Source organism: Ylistrum balloti, unplaced genomic scaffold, assembly GCF_031769215.1.
Source record: "Ylistrum balloti isolate Yb309-2 unplaced genomic scaffold, AGI_CSIRO_Ybal_v1 Utg371392, whole genome shotgun sequence".
NCBI lineage: Eukaryota > Metazoa > Mollusca > Bivalvia > Pectinida > Pectinidae > Ylistrum > Ylistrum balloti.
The window spans coordinates 670,429-693,579 of NW_026782733.1; the positions used below are offsets into that span (position 1 = coordinate 670,429).

A 23,151-nucleotide genomic window follows, 5' to 3' on the forward strand; every position below is an offset into this window, starting at 1 on the left:
TAGAGAACCACAGAAATGCACAGTATTATGTGGCAGATTTTTATTGTTCTCAGAGAAATCTTTGCCTTCTAAGCTTCTAGAATGGTAGAGCACTAGTCTGGTAAGTTGAAGTTTGTAGTTCAATCCCCGGCGGACACTGACATTACTAGCTATCTTGCCATTACAGGAACAAAGATGGTAGTCACATATATAACAGAATAAAATTTACCACCATTTCACAAATAAAATTTCACTAAAATTGTATGTGATATCATAAACAGAACATATTACAGGACATTGTTCACAACTATCAGTGGAAAGTCAAGAATTAAAGATTTCAATTAAAATATATGATGATGTAGTCGGTCCTGGAAACAATTCAATGTTACCAGTCCATACATCTTTGGTCACCAATGATATCTGTACCTAATACAACAGCTTGCTACACAGATCTTGACACCAAACCTGTGAATTTCAAAATCATTTCTTAATCCTCCGATGATTAATCAGTAAAACAACCTATTAGTTTTTTTGTTTTTTATACTGCTGTGATTGTGTTGGAAACCTGGAGTGCAAAACATTCCCCCAATTGGGAATGTCTTCCAATTCCATCCTACCAATAAAAGGACAATTGGTAACTATAAATAGGCAGAGTAGGTTTCAATTCTTATACAAAGGAGGCCCAAAGGATCCTGAATTCTCTTTTCATGATGAGTCATGTACACTTTAAAACTGACCAATTCTGTACTTAAAATCACCTACCACTAGTACTGTACAAGTAAGATAGTGAGATTTAGTCCTAAATCTACCTAATCATAACCAATCACTGAGTGAGCCCTTCTGACCTATTAAAGTAGGGTTAACAGAGATCTACAGCTAAAGCCATTATGTTGACCACACTTGAAGGTGGTGGGGATGCCTATTAGTACAGTATAATGGACTTGTCTGGGTAGGTGTGATGACCTAATGATATGTAATCTACCTGGCAGGTATTTCTTTAATTAGCGACAGCACTAACATTATACAATACAACTAAAAGCCATCCCTGCTGGGTCTCTATATTGTATACATAGACATGTCATAATCAAGTAAAATATCATACAGTTACAGAAGATAACAGTAACTAGGGGTTACAATAGTATGGGAACTCTTTCCGAAAGTCGTGACTTTCAAAGGTTTATATCTATATGGGAACACCTCAGGAAGTCGTGACAGTCAAAGGTTTACGTCAATATGGGAACACCTCAGGAAGTCGTGACAGTAAAAGGTTTACATCAATATGGGAACACCTCAGGAAGTCGTGACAGTCAAAGGTTTACGTCATTATGGGAACACCTCAGGAGTCGTGACAGTCAAAGGTTTACGTCATTATGGGAACACCTCAGGAGTCGTGACAGTCAAAGGTTTACATCAATATGGGAACACCTCAGGAGTCGTGACAGTCAAAGGTTTACGTCATTATGGGAACACCTCAGGAGTCGTGACAGTCAAAGGTTTACGTCTATATGGGAACACCTCAGGAAGTCGCGACAGTCAAAGGTTTACGTCAATATGGGAACACCTCAGGAAGTCGCCACAGTCAAAGGTTTACGTCAATATGGGAACACCTCAGGAAGTCGCGACAGTCAAAGGTTTACGTCAATATGGGAACACCTCAGGAAGTCGCGACAGTCAAAGGTTTACGTCAATATGGGAACACCTCAGGAAGTCGTGACAGCCAAAGGTTTACATCAATATGGAAACACCTCAGGAAGTCCTGACAGTCAAAAGTTTACGTCAATATAGGAACACCTAAGGAAGTCGCGACAGTCAAAGGTTTACGTCAATATGGGAACACCTCAGGAAGTCGCGACAGTCAAAGGTTTACGTCAATATGGGAACACCTCAGGAAGTCGTGACAGTCAAAAGTTTATATCTATATAGGAACACCTCAGGAAGTCGTGACAGCCAAAGGTTTATATCAAAATCGGGATTCAGGATGATGAGACTCATTTTGTTTCTTCTCTGTATTATAGTTTTATTTATTTCTGCATTTATTAACTTGGACAAATCTACATATGTGCTAAATAAATGTTTGAAGTCAATGTAAGCTCAATTTTGTGCGCTTCTACAAACAGAACCTCCCTTTAACCAGCTAAATGTTCATGTCTCGCAAATGACTGGTTTGGGGGAGTTCAACTGAACATGCAGTCTACAAAATCTTTTAAATATGTAAGTTTTAATCTTTGAAAATCTACACCAAACACACCACCCCATTCCTTAGATGGCTTTCACAACATCATATCTCATGTGCTAGTTACCGCTAAAGACTCAACACTGTCACTACTGACGCCTGGAATGGAGATATCCTAATTAGCACCTCACGTAAAATGGCTGTGATGTCACTGGTTTAATTAAGAAAAGAGAAATCTCCAACCTACTCCTCTATTCCTACAAATTGTGGACAGATGTTGAATTCTTCCCAGTATAAATAAACTTAGCTAGCAGTGTTGGTTGTGCTATCAAAGTTGTGACCCTTCAGCTGCCAAGTTATGAAAGCAAACACTTATTGAATAAAAAAGAAATCTTTTATGTGAAAAATTATGGCATGTCGTCTGCACTGTAAATCCAAATAATCATACCTTAATTAAATGATGTAATCACAACATAGATTGAGTTTATCAAGATTTTCTTTGTAAACTACAAGTATTATTTTAGTTATTGCACATTTTGAATAATTTTAATTTTGGGACATGTACAACACATACAATACTAAATTGTCTAAGTTCTTTTGATGACATGTTACTTGTAAAAATGTGCTTCTTTTATAAAAGATTTACATATTGCCTTCATATGAAAATGACTACTTTTCTAAAGCTTCCTGTGCACATACATAAAATGAATAATTGTATTTCAAAGTGGTTTATGATGAATATAATCTTAAAAATTGCTGTCAATGAGATAGGAAAACATATTCCATTTCTAATTTACATAATCTGCTTATAGATTATGTTCCTGGCGTAAAGAATATTATATAACCTAGAATGGCTCAATAATCAGGAAATTCATCTATGTTACAAAGAAAAAATGATCAAGGTCATTTATGTAAGGATGCTTCCAGTAAGATTATTCAGGTGTTTCAACAAGGTTTAACCAACATGATCATCAAAATAGAGGTAAATTTCATCCTAACCAGCTGCTGTCATGTAATGTCAGGATTCTGAGACTCATATAAATAACTAGAACTTGGGAATTATTCAAAGAAGACTGAAAGTTTCGACATATTTGACTCACATGAACTTCAAATTTGGTCCTGATCATTTATAAGAGAATACCAAGTACAGTGCTCTATCTCCGGTACTTACTCAGACCAAACACTTGTACCCTGGCAGTTAATTTTAGATTACTAGAAGTTCATTCAATTACAAAGATGACGGATGGATGAACAAATGCTTCACCTTAATCAAAAGCTCAGTGGTATTTCATTTCATACGAGATATATAACTATATGCAGTCTAGTCAGTTGTACAACTTTTGGACATATACTGATGGTCAAATATCCTAGTGCTTACAATTTGTATTTATTGTCAATGATATTGTGCAAATGGGATCTACCTAATGCCAAAAATAAGCAAAATTCTAAATTTGACATCACAATTCTTGTTGATAGTCATAACTGACAGTTTTTACACTGTAGTGCATTGGTACTATCTCAAAGTAGGCATTTATCAATAAGTTAAAAATGATGCACTATTCTTCTTTATCTTCTCCAAAAATTGGCTAAAATTTCAAGGCAGCCATATCGGATTACAAATCAGTACTGGACACTTGGGATTGGATGTGACCTAGTTTGATCAGTCCTGTTATTCTACACTTCTCTTTTGACGCCTGAGTACCGCTTCAGAAGAAAAACGTCATATCAATTATTGATTACATACATCATCTGTTATTTTATTACCCAAACAAATGTACACAAACATCTGTTGGGAGCTGTTTTGTAACGTGAAGGCAAATACTGGACTTTTATTTAAACTCATGACATTGTGATAGTGAAGCAGATGTACAAATAGAACACAAGCTTTATGCATGTTTTTATAGTCATGTTCAATATTTCATCTTTACATCCAACAAAAAAGAGAGATATTTTGAAAGATTTTATTCTCCCTCCTCACCCCTCCCCCTTCTATGCTTACCCACCCACACACAAAAAAAACAAACAAACAAATGTTCGTGCATATATAGAGCATTTTTACAAAAAGAAATCTGACTGGCCACTTATCACGATAACCAATATTTAATTGATACTTGACATGCATATAACACAAACATGACCGAATTCTTTTCTGTCGTTAAAACAACGACGATACGGCGCCAGCAAGCCTATTCAACAGATCATGGAAATGAACAAAAATTATTTTTTCAAGATTACCGGTTAAGGGAGATGGTATGATTCAGCAGAGTGAGTGAGTCACTCTAAAACTGGTAAAAAAGGCTATTAAATCTTCATCAACATTATAAAAGGATGGAAAAGTAACAGGAGAAATAGTGTCAATGTTCTTCTTTCTGATATATATCACTATTCTGTTACCTTATCAACATTTATCTGCCACCACAGAAGGCATCCTAGAATGCCCAGGGCTATAAAACGATGAAGAAACTGCTTATTTACAATGAATTATTTATTGTATTGTTATAACAAGCTCAAGAGACTTTATCCTACTACACGGAGAACAAAAATGGTGTCAATCGAATTCCTAAACAGAAATGTGCAAACAGTTTATCTCGCTTTACAAAGCCAACAAGCTGCTGTGCAAGTGGCACTTAAAATTGCACCCAGTGTTCTATACAGTTTGTATTCCTTTTCCGAGCATTGGTACAGAAGTCGTGAAAGGCTGTTATATAATTACTTATAGACAAGCCCAGTGACTGTAAGGAAAGACTTCCAATGCCCCGGCTATTAGGCGGCCATCCGTCATTAACTGTGTTCTTCATGGTGAAAAAAAATAACCAAAATAGATCATCACTTCACATGGGATGTCAATTAATCTCTGGTTAGTGGTAAAACATTACCAGCCACTGTCTATATGCTACCAGGTTGTCTTAGTGCCTGACTTTTCAGCAGATGGGAAAATGATTTGATGGTAAAAAGTCATGATTTATCATAGCAATATCTAGTCCACATATAGGCACTGCCGTACTCAATTAATTGTTAATTAACTTCAAAGTTATAAACAGATTTACTTTACACATCTTTCGTACATGTTGTACAAAGATACGAGGTGTATTTTTGGAAGCTTAGAACTAGGTGCTTTTACTACTGCTAAAGTAGATAAAAATAATGAATCGTTAAATCCTGCTCCTGTAAATGTCATTCATTACAAATCTCTTCATCAGAAGAACTTGTCGAACCCACATGACATGTATATGTGCAGTTTCCTGTAACTAACAAAACAGTTCATGATAAATTTTACAACCAATTTGGATGGTAAATCACATTCAAAACAGTTTACATCTGATCACGAGAGGCGCTACAAAGATATACCGTAATTACCTAAATGTTATGATGTACAAAAACCATTCTGAGTGGTAATGTGCCTAATGGGGCTGTCATCTCTGTTATGTACCAGGGGTCAAATGGGTTCTGGAATTTGTATTGCAGTTTATTTAAATCAAGTATTACATGGGTCAATCTCATATGATTTCAACTTTTCAACATTAAAGCTACTCAGTCACTCTGCTGGGCTTCTGTGTCTAACTCACAATTATTTATCATTTATAAAACAAGCAATATTGAAATCACATCATAGATTATTTCAAAAAAAATTATTGATTATTGGCAATGGGATACTTTATATTCCAATATTGCTCTGAATGATATATGATGGCCTCCTACATGTTGTTCAGTAAGGCAGCAACCATGGATAGCTACTACTATAGTAAGTAGTAGTAATAGTTGAAACACTTTCTTAACGGATAATCTCTTATGAAACTGAAAAATTAATTTTAAAAAAGAAATGGATCACAAAATTTCTAAAGCAATAGATCACAACATTCCCTTCACTTTTAAAAAACACAGGACTCAAATGTTACCAGGCAATCTTTATGAAAATGGTCCAATGGTACATGTTTACATAGAAATTAAACTGTTCACATCCCCAAACAGAAGCAATTCTATCATTTAATTCCTTTATTATCAAGAAATGTGACTTTGCCCCAATGTTAACCATCCCTCCAATATTAATATTCACAAAAGCCTGAGAATCCTAAGAAGTTTACCCAGCAATTAAAATAAATTAAAACGCTTCCAAACATCTGAAGAATGAGCCAAACATTTCCCTCTCATTTCCATACCATGCTATCATTTAACAGGCAGCCATGACTCATTCCTCCCAAACTAGTGCTTTATCTGTATTTTTTCCCCTTTTTCTTTCCTTTAACTTAAAAAGCAATTTTTGTTTTTCGATCTTGAATCCTGAATATGCAACATATAAAAGTTGTGAAGGAGCAGGCAGTGTTTACTTTGTTCAGAGAACTACTCAAATATATGTTTTTTTAGTAAATGAGAAAATTCATAGCTGTGCAAATACCATAGAGAAAGCCTCAATCCTTTCAATTCTAAAAGCTTTTTTCATAACATCACAAAGCTTTTAGGATTTTAATCAGTAAATCAGAAATATGTCTTACTCTTTAAAAAACCTCAACCCATGTATTTTCTAACAATTTACATATATAATATTTTCGAGGGACTGGTAGGCATTGGGCATAACAAGATTCTGGTTATTGGCCCATCTGAGTTCTGGTATTAGACCTTCAGGTGTTAATCGTTGTTATGGTAGTACATTACCAGAGCCAATGCCTTTCAAGCACCTCTCTTGTGACAATAACCTCCCCGAGAGGCTGTGGAGGCTCGATGGCTCACTAAAGTGGAACAATGAAAAAAACCCAACAATAAAATGAAGATTGTTTTCCGTAGGGGAAAGTTTTCCTGAACGAGAATTATGATTGTAGAATCTAGGTCTTACTCAACTGCTACAAGTACTTAATAGTTTAGTGGTAAGTGTAAAGGCCAATGCCAGCAATGCATGAGGTTTAACAGAGTCATGAAGGTTTTACTTAGACATGTTGGCTGGTTATATCAGGTTCAGTTGAAACAGGTTTGAAGATTTCAAACTAATGATGTATTATACAGGGTTTGCTTCAAACAAGTATACAGAATACACAAGTTTTTGGTTAAAACAGATTTACATGTTATGCTGGATTAATTTAAGAAAGGTTACAGATTACACAGGGTTCGGTTTACAGATAAGATTTCAGATTATCATAATTCACTTACTTGGTACACATATATATACAACATAAAACCCTTCACTTAAATCTGTTCCAGTTGAAATTTTAAGGATATTTAGCCACTACTATAAGATCAGAAATGCCATTCTTTAAACTTTCCCATCCAATTCTACCATTAAAACCATTCCCTGTAGTATTAATCAGCAGACAGAGAAAGAACGTACCCCATAACCTCAGACATTTGATTGACAGGAGCAGAAAGTCACAGTTAAGCACCACTTAACCTTGCTTCTTGTTTTAAATTCATTTCCCTGTCTGTGGCCACGCTTCCACATTGCAAGTTTCCACATTGACCCCTCCATGGCCATTCTTCAATCTACAGTTCTTTCTCCCTAGCAAAGCTTTTGTATTGGCTCCTCCCTGGCCAAACTTCCACATTTCCTTCTCTCATGCCAAGCTTCCACACTCAATGTTTCCACATTGACCTCTCCATGGCCGACCTTCAATCCAAAGTTCTCTGTCCTAGGCAAAGTTTCCGTATTGGTCCCTCCCTGATCAAGCTTCGTCACTTACCTCTCTCTGGCCAAGTTTCCAAATTTTGGAATCCATTGCCAATATTTTACATTGACTCCTCCTTGGCAAAACTTTAATTCACAATGACCTCTCCCTGGACACACTTCCATGATGTCCTCTCTGATATTGAGCCAAGCTTCCATAGTTCCTTTTCTCTTGCCAAGCTACCATGTGCACATTGACCTCTCCATAACAAAGCTCCAAACTGACCTGTATCCTCGGCCAATCTTCCATGCTGGTTCCTCCCTTGCAGAGCTTTCATATTTCCTTCTCTCTGGCCAAGCTTCTATCTACACATTGACCCCTCCCTTCCATGCTGCCCCCTGCCCCACCCCCTCTGGCCAAGTTTCCACATTTCCTTCTCGCTGGCCAAGCTTCCATCTGCACATTTACCCCTCCCTCGTCAAGCTTCCACATTGATGAGAACACAAGAATATATATTATAATATTGACACAAACTTCAAATATTGAAGGCTCTTCACTCAATTTTGAATTCACAATGCTTTAATTAATGTAAGTTTTATTTACTAGCATTATTGTTTCCATTTGAATTTACCTGAGCTTTGAACTGATCAGTGCAGGTGCAGACTAACCAAAAATAGTCAGAATTGTCTTTACTTTAATCAAGTTTTGGAAATTTCACTCAGCATCCAATTGATTTTTATACAGAAGCAAGCAACATTAAGATCAACACAAAAGCTAAAATGGTCTTTATTTGATTCCTCAGCTTTTAAATTCTAGTTGAGAATTAATTGAAAGCTGTAAAATCGGTGTCGGCTTATAACACTGGAGTCTGTTCTATGACCAAAGTGTAACTTAAGCACAACTGTAAATTTATCAAAATCCACTGTATCTATTTCCCTTGTCTCCAAATCAATGACATCTCATACTGTTGGGAATGCCTATACTGTAATCGTCTTTAAGCATTTCCAGTTAGATCTATTCAATATCTTCACCAACAAAATATTTATCTGGCATTCAAACTTATTTATGGTGTACAGACATACATACAGTTACAGGGATGTACAGAAACGCAATAAATTGAGTAGCAGAAAAAAATGCTTGGGATCTGCTTTACTCTCATGAATCAAACTGAAAAAGATTTGAATTTTTCTTATGTGCCCAGTTGATGGAAAAGTCCTGAATTTTTTCCATCTATAAAATTCTCTAAATAACGATTTAAAAACATTTTCTTATTCATCAAATTTCACTGTTTTGAAGCAACACTTTCTATTTCATATAGGTTGATCATGAAAACCACAATAACTATATCAAAGCGAGTGCATTGTGGCAATTTTCATTGCAACAAAGTGAAAAGCTATTTTTCTGTTAATAATGAGGTGGCTATGTTCTACCATTTTGTATCCAGTGTCAGTTATAAGCACTATAAAGGATGAAAAGATGATTTTTTTCTAAAGCACATGAACAAGCGAATATGCAGACATGTCTCATGAACATGCACACATTTATATATTTCAAGCATCAGTATAAATTTTTCTCAGCACACAAACAAGCATTCAGTATAAATTTTCTCTCAAGCACACAAACATGTGTACAGAAATATATTTTCTCTGGAGTTCCAAAACATGCAAACAGACATACATTTGCTTTCTAGCACATGAATATACTTTCAAGCTACCATTTTCTCTTAAGCACATGAACATGCATACAAACGTATTTCCTCTTAAGCACATGAACATGCATACAAACGTATTTCCTCTTAAGCACATGAACATGCATACAAACGTATTTCCTCTTAAGCACATGAACATGCATACAAACGTATTTCCTCTTAAGCGCATGAACATGCATACAAACGTTTTTCCTCTTGAGCGTGTGAACATGCCTAAAGACGTTATATATATGTACTGGATACATTTACATCTACTGAGATCAGAGACATTACAAAGATGTGTAAATTTAACAGGCAATTTACAGATAGATATTAAAGCACGTCCAATTAAAAGATTTTGTTTTAAGGATCTTCCCTTTTTAACAATTATTTCGATATATGACACTTTGTCACACAAGTTCTATATTCCAAGTACAACATCAAAGCCAACTTAATATCAGGATGGCGACAGACGCCAAGTTAATTGTCTAGGGTATTTTTATTGGTTTCTTTCTGATTAGTGCAAGGGTTAGATCTAAACTAGACCATTGCACTTCCAATACATATCCAGTAACTATGTCTAGTTTCAATGTTTAAAAAACGGCCTCTTTTGTCTTACAATGACTTAACTGACAAGATTTAGTCAGCAAAGCTATTTAACATTTCAGTAATTCAAACTTTATCATAGAGGTTTGAGTTCCCTGTTACCTGATTTAAACATTGTTAACCAAATTTACATAAAAGACATCAAGCAATAGAAAGTTACATAACACTGATCATTATACCAAAGTAATCAATATTAAATTTTCACATCCTGTATTTTGTTCTCTTTGATCCATCTTTTTAAAAATTTTTATAACGCAATCAGTTTACAATCACTGATAACCCAGGCCACTTTCCCGGTAGCTATATATATATATATATATATATATCAGACATTATTTGTCCTGTTTAAAGCAGCACCTTTATCTGATGTTACAATCTAACCATGAAGAAAAATAAAACAAGCATGGCACTTTAATTGCCCTGCAAATTTGTGCCAATCCCATCTATTTCATAGATTTTCTTTCCTTTTTTTTCGAAAGTTAATACATGTATATGTAAATAGTCTTGAGCAGCATGTGCATATGAAATCAGGGGCTCCAATTTGCCCTGGATTATCATAATATATATATATATGCCCTTGAAATGTTATTGTACATGCATGTGTATATTCTGAAGCAGTTGATAACAATAATACAATTGTCTACTGAAACATCAAATATACATGCACCAATTGAATTGTTTATAGTGTCAAAAGGAGTAAAAGACATAATTAGTTATTATATAGGAACTGGTAAATCTCCTACCAGTGTGAAGTTTTCACCTCTTCTGAAAAGGCCATGTGGTCATATAGTGCTAACACAGTCTGGCAGTGCATATATGCATATATATTTACACTAGGAGACATTCAAACTCTCAACCATGCAGTTTTAAGGCTTGTTCCATTTTATGACCACAGCCTCGAGTGAAACTAATATTTTTGAAGCTTCTCCGCACACAAACAGCTTTTTGATTCTTCTGCTACATCACACAGAAATATATTGTTTTTTCCCTTTCTCAATCTTTAACTGTTACCATGAAAAATCCATAAAAAGATTTCTTCATGGAGTTCTATTCAGGTCTATACCCCTGCTGATACTTGATCGACCAATCTGGAAGGATCTGAAGTAAACATAATTTCCTTCCTAACCAAATCTATTCTATGTAGCATGTCATTTTTGAGATTCCCTTTACACCAGGTAAGGGTTAGTCTGGTACTCAAGCCATGTTTGTGAACATTCTAAAACGATGGCACCTATTACAGATAATAATTTTTTTACATGTGTTATCTCACAAATCGTATTATATTTGGAGTTAGACATAAGATTTTAGTTGATGTTGTCTTACAAGCATTCAATATATAGTTCCCCCCTCCTCCAACTCTTGAAAACCTTCATTTAGACTCCTTCTTAATTGACAAAGGACAATAAACATTAATTCAATTTTAGTCTATTTTGTACATTATCAAAGTCCTAGGACACTTGAATTTCCCTTATACCCTGGGTAATAAATTTAACATACCTATATACATTAGTCAAGGTACATAAACATTAGTCAAGGTACATATATTACCTTATCTGATTTTTTTTGTTTTTTTAATTTTCCTTCAGATATTTAATACTTGAAATTACTGAACATATCTTTTTATATAAAACCATCCTTAAAAACCCATCTCTCTTTGTAAGTATATATATGGTTAAAAATGGGATTGATCAGACCTTTTATATCATGCTTTGATATTTTACATATTTTAATAAATGTATGCAATTTATAATCTTCTTTCCTATACTTTCAATAACAAATATTTCAGATATAATTTTCATTACAATGTAGTACAGTTTCATCTATTCAAAATTTTGATATGCCAATTAACAAGTCTGACTACTCCAAACAAAGTATAACTATATTACATCATTAGTGAAACAGTTTCCATAACAACATAGCTTTAACAACAGAATACCCAATATTATAGACAAAAGACAAAGGGTCATGCTTTCTACCGTGAGAATCACATATGCATGTGTTAACTTAACGGTTACAAAAGCTGACATCACACTAATCACATATTTGTCTGCTTTTTTTTTTTAGTAGAACATTACTGTTCAGCATCCGCATCAATTAGATGAACATGCCAGGAAAGTGGGGAATACAAAGTATGGTGATGAGCGATGCTGCGACTTGTTTATTGCGCCAGGTACAATAAACCCTATAACGAGCCAAGTCCGGAAACAAGTGGGCTTTCAGTACAGACAAGGAGGTGTTCAGCTCTGATGGAAGGTTTTCTTGTGAACACTTATATCTCTTAACTCATTGGTGCTCATGTTCATCTTTATACTATGTATAATCAGTATTTGTTTTGTAGAAAACTTAGCTAAAAGCATTGCCTCATTTATCTGTTTACTTTGAAAAAGTCATGTCGGTGTTTTTCTGAGGCTATTGATATTCTGTACGATTGATGGAATATCTGTTTAAGGACACACCTGACATATTGGCACATGTGGTTTTGATACAACATGCACATAACATTTAACTGAAACTAGTAAAACCACCTTTACATAAATTGTCTTTATGCCTACACATATATCACTGAAAAGAATAATTTCACACTCTGGTAAGTACTACAATATATCACTCAGATAGAGATCACATGCATGAAACACTGTGAAGTACTGCAATATATCACTCAGATAAAGATCACATGCATGAAACCCTGGTAAGTACTGCAATATATCACTCAGATAGAGATCACATGCATGAAACCCTGTTAAGTACTGCAATATATCACTCAGATAGAGATCACATAGATGTAACTCTGTTAAGTACTGCAATATATCACTCAGATAGAGATCACATGCATGTAACTCTGTTAAGTACTGCAATATATCACTCAGAGCTCACATGGATGTAACCCTGGTAAGTACTGCAATATATCACTCAGAGCTCACATGGATGTAACTCTGTTAAGTACTGCAATATATCACTCAGATAGAGATCACATGCATGAAACCCTGGTAAGTACTGCAATATATCACTCAGAGATCACATGGATGTAACTCTGTTAAGTACTGCAATATATCACTCAGAGCTCACATGGATGTAACCCTGGTAAGTACTGCAATATATCACTCAGATAGAGATCACATGCATGAAACCCTGTTAAGTACTGCAATATATCACTCAGAGCTCACATGCATGAAACCCTGTTAAGTACTGCAATATATCACTCAGAGCTCACATGCATGAAACCCTGTTAAGTACTGCAATATATCACTCAGAGCTCACATGCATGTAACTCTGTTAAGTACTGCAATATATCACTCAGATAGAGATCACGTAGATGTAACTCTGTTAAGTACTGCAATATATCACTCAGATAGAGATCACATAGATGTAACTCTGTTAAGTACTGCAATATATCACTCAGAGCTCACATAGATGTAACCCTGGTAAGTACTGCAATATAGAATTCACATGCATGAAACCCTGGTAAGTACTGCAATATATCACTCAGATAGATATCACATGCATGAAACCCTGGTAAGTACTGCAATATAGCACTCAGATAGAGATCACATGAATGTAACCCTGGTAAGTACTGCAATATATCACTCAGATAGATATCACATGCATGAAACCCTGGTAAGTACTGCAATATAGCACTCAGATAGAGATCACTTGAATGTAACCCTGGTAAGTACTGCAATATATCACTCAGATAGAGATCACATGAATGTAACCCTGGTAAGTACTGCAATATATCACTCAGATAGATATCACATGCATGAAACCCTGGTAAGTACTGCAATATAGCACTCAGATAGAGATCACATGAATGTAACCCCGGTAAGTACTGCAATATATCACTCAGATAGAGATCACATGAATGTAACCCTGGTAAGTACTGCAATATATCACTCAGATAGATATCACATGCATGAAACCCTGGTAAGTACTGCAATATATCACTCAGATAGAGCTCACATGCATGAAACCCTGGTAAGTACTGCAATATATCACTCAGATAGAGATCACATGCATGAAACCCTGGTAAGTACTGCAATATAGCACTCAGATAGAGATCACATGCATGTAACCCTGGTAAGTACTGCAATATATCACTCAGATAGAACTCGCATGGATGTAACTCTGTTAAGTACTGCAATAGATTGCTCAGATAAAACAAACATGGATGAAGCCCAGGTTAATATTGCAATGCAATGCTTAGATAGTGAGATCTTTCTTGTTAGCTTGGTGAGTTGAGCATATTGGTAGTAAACCAAAGGCTCTGGTTCGAATAATGACATAGCTCTATTACATTGGTTCTAATACAGACTCTGGAATAACATGGAGTCATTCTCTATAATTATAGCTCCTAAACCCATGGAAACTTGAGGTTTTTTCCTGAAGAAGGAGTATGTTATCCTGGTAAATACATGCTGCAATATACTATTCAGCTTAGAGTGATCTTCTCTTCAGCTCAATCAGTTGAGCGAAAGACAAGTAAGCAAGAGGTCTCATGTTCGAATCTCACCAGATGCATTATAAAAAATAATTACCTCTGTTACATGGACATTTTGTTAAGTTCTTGATGAACAAGTCAGGTGTTGATCACTAAAGAACATATCTATATTACCAATAAATGATTACAATGAGCAATAAAGATATACAAATTAAAGCTATGTATACATATGTAAACTTCTACTAAACCCTTGTATACAAATGTACAGGTAAGTTAACATTGTTGACAGTACCCAGTGATCTCTGGGGCTCTCCATGTATTGTCACCTGTAGGGATATCTTGTTAGATCTAGGTTGACACACCTGGAGGTCACTAGACTACACACACCTGGACACTGCTATTTAGCTGATATATTTACTAGGTCACTATATATATACATACTGACAGAGCAAATTTAGCCATGACATACCAACATGTAATAGGAACATGTAGCAGGCCTTCAGGTGATGAATACAAATTCAACATGCAACCAATTAACATGCATAGTCATATGTAAATATACATTACAAGCAGTGAGTCATTATTTACAAGTTAAAGTACAGTCTGACACAACACTTAATTAGAGATTCTAAATAAATTGCTTCAATAAATATAATCTACTTCAAACAGTTGCCACTAGGCAAAAGAAAGAAAAAGGATTGCTGAATGCAACTGATTTTTACATTTTTGTATTAAATATCTTTATTACCCAATCCAATACAGCCCACTAATGTGCCATCATAATCACTTTCCTTTTTTATCACTTTAACAATAATGAAAAATACTATGTTTGAAAGGATTATAAATAAGCATTGACTATATGATGAGAAGGAAATGTGCAAACTCTGAATAAATGCACATATTGCATCATCCCATAGCCATAATGTAAAATTTCAAATCAAGTACCTTAGCCCTAAAGGAGCACCCACTCTCCATCTTTTAATTGGAAAAGGAAATGACGGGACTTAATAAAACTAAGTTTGTTTTCATACTGGGTTTAGTGCATTGTTCCTAAACAGTAGCTGGTGTCTATATAGTTGATATATAGTTGATAAACATGAGAGAGGCCCATCACTAACTACCAGAAACGTTTGGAGTCAGGTGTCTCACCCAAGCACACTTACTACCACAATGCAACAACACAGAATGATTCACAATCTCAGCTTCCTGGGAATCAAAATACACATAACTTTTAAGGCAGGGTTTGAACCACACACCTTGGGTATTCATTGCAAAGTCTGATGCCCCAACACCTGAGCTATCATGGCCGATCTCCATAAAAGTTGGTACTGCAGAGAACCATCAATACAGTATTGCTAAAACCTTTGCCAGGGGAATAGAAATCAGATTGTTCTCTCTGAATGCAGTTGATCTGTTCAAAGAAATATACAGTTTAAGAAGAACAGTAAATGGCCTATACACTTGAGATGAAGCAATATATACACAGAAAAATTGGTAAAAATGCATGCAACACCAAGTGTTTGGACTTTTAGGACTTGTACTACTCTTATACAATAAGATCTAGTCAAGTGTGTACTGAGTAATTTAAAAAAAACAATCAGTTTATCTGTCAGAATGAAATATTTCCTCATGACCCATTAAAACAAACGTAGAAGAGGTCAAACCAATCAAATAAATGTCATGGTCACTGCACAAAAACCTTTTCAAGTCAATTTCATTACTTTTTTTTCACTCAAATATGAAGTGAAGCACAAAACCTATATATATATGTTCTTCAGAAAATATCTAAAATTTTACTGGATTTAGGGGAACATTGTAACTTAAGGCTTTCTCCTCTAGGTATGTTGCAGCTGAAACTGGCATATTTGGTTGCTATAGTAATACCTTATATGGATGGAACCTCATTAAAACTTTAGTATCAATAAGAACTTACTTTTATTGACGAATGAGTACACAAATTGTCATTGCCAAGTTCAAATATCCAGGCCATCCATCACAAATTGATATAATTGTATCTCATTTCTTTAAGAGTCTTGCACCAAGAGATCTATGTATGAGATTGTTTATTAGGGTAACTTTGTTCTGCCACAATTCTTAAGCTAGACTCCACCAACGAAATAAAATTTTAAACAATGACAGTTGTGACATTGTTTAAAAGAGTTTATGGTTGATGCTGAAAACCATATTTTCCAAGAGATTGTTGCAAGTTTTGATGATGCTTTATTTTATGTCTTTTTGACCAATCCTTACACAGCGGAACAAAGTTTGGTGCATCACCATCATGCCTATCGCCTGCAACTTTGTAAGCTCTATCATACCGTTGCATATATTCTCCAATAGTTCAGAGCTGGTAAACAGTTTAAAAAGGGTCGCTCTAGGGAAATCAAGCAAGTTAACACATCTCGCAAATTACACATTTGCAATATACATAACATATTTTCTGGGTTATAAGCCGCACTGGTATATAAGCCGCAGAGCCTATTTTTACTGATTTTTCCTTTTTCGATTTGATCCACATATTTGCGGCACCCAAATGTAAGCAGCATCCTTTCTTACGAAGTGGTTACCGTTATATTGACCAAAGTTTGTTGATATATCAGAAAAGGGAGGGCAGTTTATCAAGATTATCAGTGATACATCAAATAAAGCTTGCAAATGAATTATACACAGATAATCCTTTACCTATTTATGCAATTCAAAAACCATAAAATGGCAAATATCAAACTTTTTTGGCTTTGGTGCCTTCACAGTTTGTCTATACACAGCTGTAAGGCCTGAAGTTATTTACAGTTTACTAAACAATCTCTCCATCGGTGTCTGTACTGTTAATATTAACGCAGGACCTTGCATGCTGACCAAATTCTGATAGTCTCATATTACTTCTTCTTGTATGTTAAACAAAGCAATTCATATTGTAAATAAGCATGGCAGTTGCTATAGAATTTGACCTATTACCCAATGATCTATCGATTCCATGATGCAAAAGGTAAACCTCCACTATAGCTTCAATGTAACAGCAAAAGAATGTTATTTTTATTTCAATTTTCAAATCATCCTGTATACAATAGCAAGCGATGACTCTAGACAATCTGTTTCAGTCACAAAAATGTGACAGGCAGATATTCGCAAAAAAACTCAGTACCGTCTTGTACTGATGTACTGGCGTACTTCCTGGGTTATTTCTGTTTTCTTTTTTATATCATGCGGATTTTTTTTGTCCTCATATATGCCGCACTGGTGTATAAGCCGCACACCTGACTCACTAGGAAAAAAGGTGCAGCTTATAGTATGGAAAATACTGTAAATGTATATATTAGACACACATGCTACATGCTGCATAAAAGCAACTGATATTTATACTTTTGTCATGCTTTTTGTTTTTTCATCCTTGTTCTTTTTCTGTTCTAATTCAAAAGATGAAGTAACAAATTGTTTAGAAAGAATGCATGTAACTGAAAAAAAATCTCACTGTTTTTCAAAGTTTACTTTGTTTATGAAATCCAGATCATAATTTCAAAAACTTATATTGTATATGTATACTTCTAGGAAGTTACAATACCTAAACTAAAAGTTGGGAAGTCTTTATCATGATCAGTATTAAGTAAGGAATTCCTTGATTATCAAACTGGAAAATATATATATCATCCTACAAAAAGTATTTATTATCTGTGTTCTGCTCCAGAGAAATCAAGAGCTTCAGGTCTGGTTATATAGGCAAGCAGGCGCATGTTGAATTCTGATGTCATTGGCCCTAGATATACACCTGCATATCCATATGCACAAGCAATCTCTTCAGGCTTCCACCTTCTATTAGATGTAATAGCAATCCAATTATACAATATGTGTATTATATACACCTGCCATCAGTGCTGTAAACATGATATTACCGTATTTATACTTTAAGAACCATCAATGATATCTTTTATATTTACACACATGTATTACAGTATACTATATGATAGGATTAGTCAGTATCAAATGACATTATCGGTTTTGATGGCATGTTGCAATGAGCCTTGTATGCTGTTCAATGAGTTAGCCACCAGCTACTGCAACATAACCCTATTGCCACCTAGAAATGATTCGAGCTGTTGACAGGGCAACCCAGCAAATAAACAATCAGTATTACATTATAATAATTTAAATGGTAGAGGTAGAACATTCCTACAATAATTATCATCATTACAGCCTTAACAGTCCATCAATACAGAATAGGTCATTAGGGACATCAACCTGTTAACATGAAAAAGTAAAATTAACATCATCAATGTAATGATGTATTTCGATTGTCAACAAGCTGTCACAGCTAGTTATTAAAAAAAATTCTTTAAAAGAAAACCATTTGTTCAAGTAAATTAAATGTATATATTAAATAAACCTACAGACCATACAGGTATGTATATAATACATAATACAAAGTGTAATTAATCCCAGACTGGAATATGTGATGATCCAATTTTCTGGATAATCAATATTTATTGAAAGGGTAGGTGTGAACTACTTACAGACCTAATCAATATATATTGATTATATTTATTTTTCTGTCTAGTTTAGATCTTATATCAGCTTTAATACCTAAGTAACAGACCTATATACTATACAAATACATAACTACTATATTACATTTCAACTAATATGTGCTCTTGGGTACTAGCAGTTTGTATTGAGTTACTTATTGCGATCAACATTTATCATGTATTTGATAAAACTTCCAATAATTGGGAATTACAAATTCTGTTTTCTTCTGAATTGGAGATAACTACAGGAAAGGTATGCCCTACGGGAAGCAGAAATAGGGCATGTAACTGCAGAGTTTGAGTGTGCTTAAAAGAGTTGACACAATCATCAAGACATCTGCATTTTGTACATACATTTTACAGCCAACAAATATGATATCTATAAATGAATTTGCTAATTAATGTTCTTGGGATTACTTAATTTTTTCAGTGTCGTGATCTGAAACTTTAGTATGGTTATAGATAGGTAGATGTATATAACAAAGTTTGGGAAACCCACAGAAATGGGCCTTCAGACTGATATAACATTTACTTGTGTTGTTAAAAAATGTACAAAATGTTTGTTTGGTAACAAATATCAAAATTCCAAAGGTATTTAATTTCTTTTTATTACTTAACGAATGAATAACAAAACTTCACCTTTGCCAACCAACTGACTGCAATATATTACAAGCATGGAGGTATCTCTATTAGAAAAGTATATATTGCAAATGAAATATTTTAATGACTGATCATTATCTCTGGTTCAAGTAAGTCTACCTGTCAGGTGAAAATACAGACAATTAACATACCAGTATGCAAGTAATTTATATCAATTTGCTCAATTAGGTCATCTTAACCACGACACTGTCAAACATATTACTTCAGACAAAAAATTAAACATGACCTTGGGTGTATTGTGTTGTGAACTAAAAGATTTAAATTAAAAAAATGAAAACACCTTTATAAAAAAAAAAAAAAAAAGGAAATATGCAACACTAACATTCTATCTACATATAATTATGGGAATACCCTAAATAGGTACACATACCTGTGTATCAAATTATAGTCCAAGATATGTTTCATATTCCATAAATAGACTGTCAACAGCTGATCATTTATATTTTTTCTTAATAAGAGTAATAGCAAAGACTTTTTATCAAAACATGTACATGACCTTTTATGAATCTACATATCACTCTCTAATATCACACTTTCTAGACGATTAAAAGTAACCAATTGATGATATTCAATTTTACATTTTAAAAGTATACTGACATTATAAAGTCATACTGGATACACCAACATTTACATGAAGTAGGAACCCTTTTTTATCACTGACAATACATATATCAATATTTAAACCCAAGATTACCTTTAAAGTGAAATGTTTGAATGAACATTATATGGCTAAATGGAAATATGTAGGCCTACATGTGTTAAATTTAACTTTCTGTCCACCTTATTTATACACCATATTAATTAAGTTCAATATTCAGTTGTACTTGAGTTGACATCTATAATAGATCACTGCTACTAAATTGAATGTGAAATACTGATGATGTATCTGGTATGTATTGGACAACGTACACACATTTTCCTTGTACATGACAACAAAACAAATACCAAGATGGTACAAGAATATGAATGTTACAATAGACAGCTATATAATTAATTACATTTCCTTGTGTTTGTTATATTTCTGATACTTTTGTATAAATGACCATAATGGCCTTCGCTGTTGTTGATGATTCAGTTTTATTCTGAAGTAATCCATTGCATCATGCTGTATTGTTATACCTTTGCTAATATGAAGTGGTAACCCTCTTTTATAATAGTATATTATATTATAAAATATTTGTTCTTGGCCATAAAAAAACAACGATTTATAAAAATGTTCATATTATTAACTTTTTTTTCGAACAGGAATGACATTTTTGACATGTACTGTCATAGTCGATAAACATAATTATATAAGCTTAGGTGTGTAGATCCACCGCAAGCAGGTCCAGAGTAACACGTGCTCTCAGTACAGTGACTTCAATATTTTTTCATCGAACGACATATTAATAGATAAGATGAGAGTTTTGTCTCAACATTATGAATGTAACGAAAATCTAAACAAATAAACAATGAAACTTACTGTTCTTAGACTGTTTTCCTAACTTAGTGAGAATTTTTTGAAGTCCGTATGAATCTCGGTCTTTTACAGCCTGGATAATATCGTGGTCTTTTCCCATTTTCCCGATCTTTCCTGATATATTCACCGGTGTCTAAACACAGTGCGAAAACATTAAACCCGTTCTTAATAATTCCATGAACGAACCAAAGTACCACCGTGATCGAATGTAAACAAAACGTGGCTCTGTCACTCAAAATAGCATTGACCCGGCTTGGGCGCAAATCGGTGACTCAAGCATGACGTGCGATGACTGGGAACACGCGATATTGAGAAACAAAATCAGTGAGTAAATTGTAAAAACAGTCTAACGCTACCCAAACTTTATAATCCTGCACGAGTGTGTTAATCCAGTAACTATTTTACCACATCCTCGTACAGTTACTCTCGGTCTGTATATATTCCGTGCCGTTGTTATTTTACCGTACACACCTGGCCGTGTGTAGCCTGAGGAGTTATTTGCGTCTGCGTGACTGTAGCCAATCACCATTTAGATAACAGATTGGCGGCCAATAGAAATGTCTAATACTTTGTAAGAATGGCTGAACGATCTGCTTTGATCTATAAAATTGCAATTAGCCGATCAATCGCCCACCTTGCTTGTGGAGATTGGAAGAGACAATAAGTTAAAGACAAGTAATGATATAATATGCATAGATCTCTATGGATAAATGAAATTTATACAGATATTTAATTGTGTTTTGTTTTTTTCTGACGGTGTTCGGTTTTAGCACCGATTTTGTCTGTGGAATTAGGACCTGATTAGTTCTATCGATATCACAGAAACCCAATGCTATTAACGGCAATATGATATTGATTAGCTACACAAAAGAAATGTGTTAACATTAAATTGATAACGCAATATTAATAAAGTTTTATGCTTAAGGAATTTACTTTTTGCATTTCGTTTCGCAACAGATGATGTGTAGTCTAACTTAATTATGATATGCAGATCTTCTACAGATTCTGTTCTTCTGTTAGTTTAGACTTCTACCATAATTCCTTCATAATTCACAACAATTTAAGAAGATCTTCATAATGCTCGTCCTATACTGAAACTGTGGCTTTTTTTATTTATCACTGACACTGGGTTTCATCAGTCAGCAAAAACTACGCTAGGAATTACCTAACAACAGGACTGCAATACACCGGAGAAGGGGGAGGGGGGAGAGAGAGAGAGAGAGAGAGAGAGAGAGAGAGAGAGAGAGAGAGAGAGAGAGAGAGAGAGAGAGAGAGAGAGAGAGAGAGAGAGCACATCAAAATAAAAATATCCAAAAAGGAATATAATACAAAAACATCAGTAAAATAAACAAACAAAAAACAGTTAAAACAATTGCACCCTAATGCTGTAGAGCTTTATCTTTCTTTTTTTCATCCGAAAAATCTCATAAGATCTGGTATGCGACAGGCGTTGTAAGTATCAAGTTGTGGCCAGCTGACGTATTGAAATTCGACATCTGTGTATTGTTGCGTCAGCCAGACGGTCATTGTTGATTGTACTGATAAAGCCCTTAAGTGTTGGAATTTTACCAAGGAAATCTTAGTACTCAGAAGAATATCTAAAGATGCAAAATGCATAATTTTATTGCCACATAAAAAATAAGGACTAGATTTTAATACCTTTCATGTTTTATTTAATGTTTCTGGACTCGTGTACTTAGAATTACACGCCTTCAAAACAAGATGTTTCATGGTCTATCCTCGGACTAGCAGAATATGTCATCACGTGTAGTTGAACTGTGGACTCAACGTGGTTAGGTTTACAAATTCATTGTCACAAGTACATTTGGTTAGTTTAACCTGGGACATAATACATCATGATTAATTTATTACGGGAATATAAACGATACATGTTTCATGATATTGTTTTTTACAACAAAAACAACAGTTTACATTAACTGGCAATATTTCAAATTACTCGTTGATTTTATTCGTTGTTTTCTTAGACTAAATTTGTCATGTGTCTCTTTCCTCTTCAGCACTAGCTTGAACACAACTCTGATTT

General features: G+C 34.5%; 1 protein-coding gene and 1 long non-coding RNA gene across 2 annotated transcripts in view; both read right to left on the reverse strand.

Moving 5' to 3' along the window:
- Positions 1-21,528, reverse strand: part of LOC132562315 (caskin-2-like) — a 149,601-nt gene extending 128,073 nt beyond the window's left edge. The window contains exon 1 of the mRNA XM_060227054.1: positions 21,111-21,528. Coding sequence (XP_060083037.1) covers positions 21,111-21,207 — 97 coding nt within the window. The 5' untranslated portion in view covers positions 21,208-21,528. The remainder of the gene's footprint in view (positions 1-21,110) is intronic.
- Positions 1-23,151, reverse strand: part of LOC132562314 (uncharacterized) — a 491,282-nt gene that overhangs the window by 346,945 nt on the left and 121,186 nt on the right. The window lies entirely within an intron of this gene.